The sequence below is a fragment of the Lethenteron reissneri genome, unplaced genomic scaffold (genome assembly GCF_015708825.2).
Source record: "Lethenteron reissneri isolate LAM-NWPU_2019-01 unplaced genomic scaffold, ASM1570882v1 scaffold_1855, whole genome shotgun sequence".
In the NCBI taxonomy this organism is placed as follows: domain Eukaryota; kingdom Metazoa; phylum Chordata; class Hyperoartia; order Petromyzontiformes; family Petromyzontidae; genus Lethenteron; species Lethenteron reissneri.
The window spans coordinates 1-8,034 of record NW_026891614.1 but is presented as its reverse complement, the minus strand read 5'-3'; the positions used below and the strand labels follow the sequence as shown (position 1 = coordinate 8,034).

Sequence of the window (8,034 nt, the reverse complement as noted above, 5' to 3'; positions counted from 1 at the left end):
TTGTTTCCGTGTGTATATGATGGTACCGGACTCATATCCCATAACCCGATCTCACTGGTGAGTCACCGTTTGTCACTCATTTCCCAACGTCTTGTCTCTTCTCACAATTCAAGTTCCTAGAATCAACCCACCCGCGCCTGCAACGTGGCTTCATCCCAGAGGTCGCAATCGGGTACCCGATACCCGTACCCTACCCGTATCCGGCCGGGTATGGGTAGGGTACGGCCGGGTACGGGTACCCGTTTGCGACCCTGGTGCGGCCGGGTACGGGTAAGGAATCAAAACCCGTTTGCGACCTCTGACCCACGCTCTATCCCATAACCCACACTCTATCCCCTATCCGAGACACTAACCTGTTGCCCTCCGCTGCCACCGCAGACGCTGCCAACATCTCCTGCGCAAGGGGCCAGCGCTTTGTCAGCTCGCCAGCTGGTCATCTAATCAGCTGGTCATCTAATCATCTCATCAGCTGGTCATCTAGTCAGCTGGTCATCTAATCATCTCATCAGCTGGTCATCTAGTCAGCTGGTCATCTAATCATCTAGTCAGCTGGTCAGTCACGATGGGCAAGAAGAAGCCAGGAAAGAAGGCCGAGGAGGGAGGAGCGTCCGCAGCGGAGGCGGGGGCAGCCGGCCAGACCAAGGGGCAGGCCGAGGGGCAGGGCGGCCACGGGGACGACCACGGCAAGGGGCAGCCCAAGTGTGGAGGAGGTGGAGGAGGTGGAGGAGGTCCCGCGGAGAAGAAGCCTCAGCAGGAGAAAGGCAAAGGTCACGGCACCGATGGGGGCAAAGGTCACGGCGAGGCGAGCAAAGGTCACGGCACCGAGGCGGGCAAAGGTCACGGCGAGGCGAGCAAAGGTCACGTCGAGCCGGGCAAAGGTCACGGCGAGCCGGGCAAAGGTCACGGCGAGGCGGGCAAAGGTCACGGCGAGCTGGGTAAAGGCCACGGCGAGGCGGGCAAAGGTCACGGAGAGGCGGGCAAAGGTCACGGCGAGCCAGGCAAAGGTCACGGCGAGGCGGGCAAAGGTCACGGTGAGCCGGGCAAAGGTTACGGCGAGGCGGGCAAAGGTCACGGCGAAGCGGCCAAAGGTCACGGCACCGAGGCGGGCAAAGGTCACAGCGAGGGGGGCAAAGGTCACGGCACAGAAGCAGGCAAAGGTCACGGCACCGAGGCGGGCAAAGGTCACCACGGCGAGCACGGCAAGGGGCCGCAGGAGCAGGCCAAGGGCCACGGGGGGAAGAAGGAGGCCAAGGCGGCCGGGACGGCTTCCCACGCCGTCAAGAAGCAGAAGTCCGCCGACAAGCAGCAGCAGCCGGAGCCCGTGCCGGTGGCGGCCGCCGCCGTGACGGCCGCTGCCGTTGCCGGCGCCGCCGAGGCTCAGAAGGGGCAGCCGGTCGACGTCATCGGCGGCGGAGGTGGCAGCGGTGGGATGTCCGACGCCGATCTCCTAGGAGGACCGGAGCCCGTTCCAGCGGCTCCCGCCCCGCCGGGCGGCAAGCCCCAGCCGCAGGCCTCGCTCGACCTGGGCGGCTTGGACTTCGACGCTCCGCCGCCGGACGTGGACTGGAGCGCCGGGGGGACGGCGACGGCCGTCAAGGAGGGGCAGGTGAAGAAGGAGGACTTCGTGCCGCTCGTCGTCAAGGAGGGCGAGGCCGCCGCCGCCAAGTTCGGCGGGAAGGCCACCGTGGCCGACGGCAAAGGGCCGAAGAAATCCGGTGCCGCTGAGAAACCGGCGGCGTCTGCGGTGGCTCAGGTGGCTCAGGTAGCCCAGGGGGTTCAGGGGGTTCAGGCGGCTCAGGTAGCACAGGCCGCCGGGCCGGCTGTCTACGGAGGGGGGATGTCCGATGCCGATCTTCTGGGTGGACCGACCGCGGCTGCTCCGGTGGTTCCTCCCAAGCCGCAGGCCGGGGTGGACCTGGACGGCCTGGACTTCGACGCTCCGCCGCCGGACGTGGACTGGAGCGCCGGGGGGACGGCGACGTCCGTCAAGGAGAAGGAGGCCAAGAAGGAGGCCTTCGTGCCGCTCGTCGTCAAGGAAGGGGAAGAGGCCAGGGGGGGTCCCGGCGGGAGGCCCAAAGACGGAGGGGAGACGGCCTGCTGCCCGGCCCCCAAGTCCGTGCCGCTCACCAAACTGGAGCCCGCCCTCCGGGCCAAGTCTTCGGAGCCTCCGGCAAAATCCGGCGCTCCTCCTGCTGCTGCTTCTTTGGCCAAAACGTCTTCGGAGCCTCCGGCAAAATCCGGCGCTCCTCCTGCTGCTGCTTCTTTGGCCAAAACGTCTTCGGAGCCTCCGGCAAAATCCGGCGCTCCTCCTGCTGCTGCTTCTTTGGCCAAAACGTCTTCGGAGCCTCCGGCAAAATCCGGCGCTCCTCCTGCTGCTGCTTCTTTGGCCAAAACGTCTTCGGAGCCTCCGGCAAAGAAGTTCTCGGCCTCCTCTTCCGTCGCCGCGGCGACCGAGCCTCAGCTCAAGGCCTCGGCGTGCCAGGTCAAGTTGGCGACGGCGCCGCTGGTGCCGCCCCAGCAGAAGCCGATGTCCTGCGTCCCCCCGGCCAAACCGTTCTCCTGCGGCGGCCCAGGGCAGGGGATCTCCGATTCGGACCTCTTCGGCGTCGGCGGCGGCGGTGTCGGCAGTGTCGTTCAACCGACCCCGGCGCCGGCCGCCAAGGTGCAGACGCCTCCCGCCTGCGACCTGTTGGCCAAACCGACGGCCAAACCGACGGCAACACCGGCGGCTACGGTGGCTACGGCGTTGCCCGACCAGACCCAGCAGCAGCAGAAGGGCGTCCAGGCCGGCCTCTCCGCAGGAGCCTCCCTTCCGGGGGCAGCCGCGGCCGCCGGTCCAGGCGAGGCTCAGGCTTCGGCCCGGCCCGCTCAGCCGCCCCTGCAGCCCCTGCCGCTGCCGCCGCCGTCGCCGGGAATTTCTGACGACGACCTCTTCGGCATTACGCCCGACCCTCCGGCGGGCGGGCCTCCGGCGGGCGGGCCTCCGGCATGTCCCGGTGGCCCCGGCGGCCCCGGCAAGGCTTCGGCCGGCGCCTACGACGACCTGGGCCTGGACTTCGACCGTCCCGCCCCGGACGTCGACTGGTCGGCCAGCGGCAAGCCCCTCGTCAAGGAGCAGGAGATCAAGGCCACCGTATACATCCCCCTGGTGGACGACGAGGACGTTGGCAGCGGCAGCGGTGGGGGTGGAGCGGCGGTGCCAGGGGCGGTGAAAGGGGCGGTGGTAGCGGCACCAGGGGCGGTGAAAGGGGCAGCAGTGACGGCACCAGGGGCGGTGAAAGGGGCGGTGGTAGCGGCACCAGGGGCGGTGAAAGGGGCGGTGGTAGCGGCACCAGGGGCGGTGAAAGGGGCGGTGGTAGCGGCACCAGGGGCAGTGAAAGGGGCAGCAGTGACGGCACCAGGGGCGGTGAAAGGGGGAGCGGTGGCGGTGCCAGGGGCGGTGAAAGGGGGAGCACCACCAGCAGCAGCAGCAGCAGGAGCAACAGCAGCAGCAGCAGGAGCAGCAGTGAAAGGGGCGGTGGTGGCGGCAGCAGCAGCACCAGCAACAGTAGCAGGAGCAGCAGCAGCAGCAGTGAAAGGGGCAGCAGCAGCAGCAGGAGCAGCACCAGTACCAGCAGCAGCAGCAGCAGCAGGAGCAGCAGTGAAAGGGGCGGTGGTGGCGGCAGCAGCAGCACCAGCAGCAGCAGGAGCAGCAGCAGCAGCAGGAGGAGGGGCAGTGAAAGAGTCGGAAGGGAAAAAGGCGAAATGAGAGCTGAGATGGCGATTGGTGGTCTCGTGTGCCGGGGTGTTGCCTTGCGACTGGCTGTGCGCACACACACACAGCTACACACACACAGCTACACACACTAACACACACAGCTACACACCTACACACCACACACAGCTACACACCTACACACACAGCTACACACACACAGCTACACACACACACACACACCTACACACTAACACACACACCTACACACTAACACACACACCTACACACACATCTACACACACACCTACACACACACACCTACACACACACCTACACACTAACACACACACCTACACACTAACACACACACACACCTACACACACATCTACACACACACACACACCTACACACACACACACCTACACACACACACACTTACACACACACATCTACACACACACACCTACACACACACCTACACACCGGGTCGCCATTGGGGGCACGTGACACATGTTTACAGGGAGGGGGTGGGCGGAGCCACCAGACACGCCCATGTCCATATATGGACATGGGCGTGTCCATATATGGACATGGGCGTGGCCTGCGTTGTGGGCGTGTTCTGATTGACGTGTGTGACGCGTTAATGGGCGTGGCTTGTGGGGTGTGTGGGCGGGGCTTGTTGGTCCCCGGGTTACGGAAGGCGGTTACGTATGTCGAGAAGTCGGACAAAATTTTGACAATACAAAGATCCCCCAGGTAGCCTCTAGCAGGGCTGCAGGGGCAAGTGCTGAGACACAGACAAAGCTCCCCCAGGTAGCCTCTAGCAGGGCTGCAGGGGCAAGTGCTGAGACACAGACAAAGCTCCCCCAGGTAGCCTCTAGCAGGGCTGCAGGGGCAAGTGCTGAGACACAGACAAAGCTCCCCCAGGTAGCCTCTAGCAGGGCTGCAGGGGCAAGTGCTGAGACACAGACAAAGCTCCCCCAGGTAGCCTCTAGCAGGGCTGTAGGGGCAAGTGCTGAGACACAGACAAAGCTCCCCCAGGTAGCCTCTAGCAGGGCTGTAGGGGCAAGTGCTGAGACACAGACAAAGCTCCCCCAGGTAGACTCAGGCAGGGCTGTAGGGGCAAGTGCTGAGACACAGACAAAGCTCCCCCAGGTAGCATCTAGCAAGGCTGTAGGGGCAAGTGCTGAGACACAGACAAAGCTCCCCCAGGTAGCCTCTAGCAGGGCTGCAGGGGCAAGTGCTGAGACACAGACAAAACTCCCCCAGGTAGCCTCTAGCAGGGCTGTAGGGGCAAGTGCCCCTACAGCCCTGGCGTTTACTACACCACCACCACGACACAAAGTACTCATTTGAGGCTGAGTCGACCTAGGGGAGGCTCGGTACCGGTTCAGATAATCGCTGTCATTGGGGTTTGTGGTCGTGAGCGGGAATCGAACTCGGGTCGCCGGGTTCGTAGCGCAGCGTAGCGCGAACCACTACTACACTACATTTTACACTACACACAGTGACACACACAGACACACACACAGACACACACACAGACACACACACACAGACACACACACAGACACACACAGACACACACACACAGACACACACAGACACACACGCACACACAGACACACACTGACACACACAGATACACACACACACTGACACACACACACAGTGACACACACAGTGACACACACACAGACACACACACACAGACACACACACAGACACACACAGACACACAGACAGACACACACACAGACACACACACACACAGACACACACACTGACACACACACACACAGACACACAGACACACACACGCACAGACACACAGACACACACACACACACACAGACACACAGACACACACACACAGACACACACACACACAAACACTCACACACACACACAGACACACACAGACACACAGACAGACACACACACGCATGATTTTCTTATTTGCTGCTGCTGCCTCTAAAGGTGGGGGTCACGTGGGTCACTAGGGGAATGGATGTGGTAGTACGCCAATATGGCCACCGCCCGTGACGTCACACCACCCCCCTTACCCCTCCCCCCACCCACACTCCTAATCATAAGCAATAATTAACTATGCAATTGTCAAATCGCAATAATTTTCATCAACCCTTTGCTATTTTTTTGCGACATTATTATTAATAATAGAGTGGCCATCTTGGGTAGGGGTGGGTGGTCGTGCGCCATCTTGGGTAGGGGGGGCGCCATCTTGGGTAGGGGGTGGTGGGAAGGGTTGGGTCGCCATCTTAGATGGGGGGGGGGGGAGGGAGTTGCATGTGGGCTGTACCTCCATCTTGGGTGAGGGGTTGCATGTCGGTTGGGACGCCATCTTAGCAATAGGGTAACCACCCCCCTGGGCGGGCGCCATCTTGGTCAAGGGTAACCACCCCCTGGGCGGGCGCCATCTTGGTCAAGGGTAACCCCCTTCCCCTCGGACGCCATCTTGGTGTTGTTGATCAGCTGTTACTGTGTTGTGGGGCTTGTTGTTGTTGTTGGTGGTGGTGACGGTAGCGGTGGTGGATCGCTTTTACTTGGTGACTGTATTTTTTTTTTTTTGGGGGGGGGGGGGACCCCCCCGGGTCAATTATATTTCGTGTTCGAAACGCAAAGTGTGGCTCTATTGTGACGTCACCAATAAACAAATCCGTGCACCAATCCGGTGTGAGTGTGGGTGAGTGGGTGAGTGAGTGTGTGAGTGAGTGGGTGAGTGAGTGTGTGAGTGAGTGTGTGTGTGAGTGAGTGTGTGAGTGAGTGAGTGTGATTGTGTGTGAGTGTATGAGTGTGTGAGTGGGTGAGTGAGGGTGAGTGAGGGTGAGTGTGTGAGTGTGAGTGAGTGTGTGAGTGAGTGGGTGAGTGAGTGTGTGAGTGAGTGTGTGTGTGAGTGAGTGTGTGAGTGAGTGAGTGTGTGAGTGAGTGAGTGTGATTGTGTGTGAGTGTATGAGTGTGTGAGTGGGTGAGTGAGGGTGAGTGAGGGTGAGTGTGTGAGTGTATGTGAGTGTGTGAGTGAGTGTGTGAGTGAGTGTGTGAGTGAGTGTGTGAGTGAGTGTGTGAGTGTGTGTGTGAGTGTGTGAGTGTGTGTGTGAGTGTGTGAGTGTGTGTATGAGTGAGAGTGTGCGTGTATGAGTGAGTGTATGAGTGAGTGAGTGTATGAGTGAGTGGGTGTATGAGTGAGTGAGTGTATGAGTGAGTGGGTGTGTGAGTGGGTGTGTGAGTGTGTGAGTGAGTGAGTGTGAGTGAGTGTGAGTGTGTGAGTGTGTGTAAGAGTGAGTGTGTGAGTGAGTGAGTGTATGAGTGAGTGTGTGAGTGAGTGTGTGTGTGTGTGAGTGAGTGTGTGAGTGAGTGTGTGTGTGAGTGAGTGTGAGTGTGTGTGAGTGTGATTGTGAGTGAGTGAGTGTATGAGTGAGTGAGTGTATGAGTGAGTGTGTGTATGAGTGAGTGTGAGTGAGGGTGAGTGTGTGTGATTGTGTGAGTGTGGGTGGGTGAGTGTGTGTGGGTGAGTGTGTGTGTGTATGTGTGAGTGTGTGTGAGTGAGTGGGTGAGTGAGTGATTGTGTGTGAGTGGGTGAGTGAGGGTGAGTGTGTGAGTGAGTGAGTGTGTGAGTGAGTGTGTGAGTGAGTGTGTGTGAGTGTGTGTGTGAGTGTGTGAGTGTGTGTATGAGTGAGAGTGAGTGTGTGCGTGTATGAGTGAGTGTATGAGTGAGTGAGTGTATGAGTGAGTGGGTGTATGAGTGAGTGAGTGTATGAGTGAGTGGTGTGTGAGTGAGGTGTGAGTGTGTGAGTGAGTGTGAGTGTGTGTAAGAGTGAGTGTATGAGTGAGTGAGTGTATGAGTGAGTGGGTGTATGAGTGAGTGGGTGTGTGAGTGTGTGAGTGTACACCACCATCACTAGCGCCACCACCATCACTCCCAACAACAACAACCGCCACTCGCCACTAAGTGGCGGTGACGTCACCACGATGCTTGTGCCAGGCCAAGTGCACCTTGAGGCCACGTGAAGTGTCGAACGCCCGCTGGCAGGAGGTCACGGGGCAGACCCAGCAGGTGCCACGGGCCAACTGACTGAGATGACCGAGATGACTGGCTGATGCACCACCTGTGCCCCCTACTGTGCCAACTTGCTGTGCTTTAGCCACCCGGTGCTCCGCTCGTTGTTGTGAGCGTCGCTCCTCCGCCCTCTGTTGTTGTTGGAGGGCGACTGCCTCCAACTGCCCAGTAGCGTCCTTCACGAGCCTCCTCCACTGAGGCCGATCTTGACATCGCTGGTACCGGTCATCGGCAAGTCCACTCAGCTCCACGTCCTCCTGT

General features: G+C 60.3%; 1 protein-coding gene across 2 annotated transcripts; it reads left to right on the top strand.

Annotated features, from left to right (window-relative positions):
- Nucleotides 1–352: 352 nt before the first annotated feature.
- On the top strand, nt 353–6,386 carry LOC133339396 (elastin-like). 2 transcript variants are annotated; one of them, XM_061547541.1, is made up of 2 exons: nt 353–3,866; nt 4,016–6,386. In XM_061547541.1, exon 1 carries the CDS (start codon nt 563–565, stop codon nt 3,746–3,748), a length of 3,186 nt encoding a protein of 1,061 aa, XP_061403525.1. In that variant the 5' UTR covers nt 353–562; the 3' UTR covers nt 3,749–3,866; nt 4,016–6,386. The 2 variants fall into 2 exon arrangements, with proteins under 2 accessions (XP_061403525.1, XP_061403524.1); XM_061547540.1 differs by having other exon boundaries at nt 3,966–6,386.
- Nucleotides 6,387–8,034: the final 1,648 nt, after the last annotated feature.

Coding starts and splice junctions, on each gene's coding strand:
- LOC133339396 (XM_061547541.1), top strand. CDS start 563: ATGGGCAAGAAGAAGCCAGGAAAGAAGGCCGAGGAGGGAGGAGCGTCC.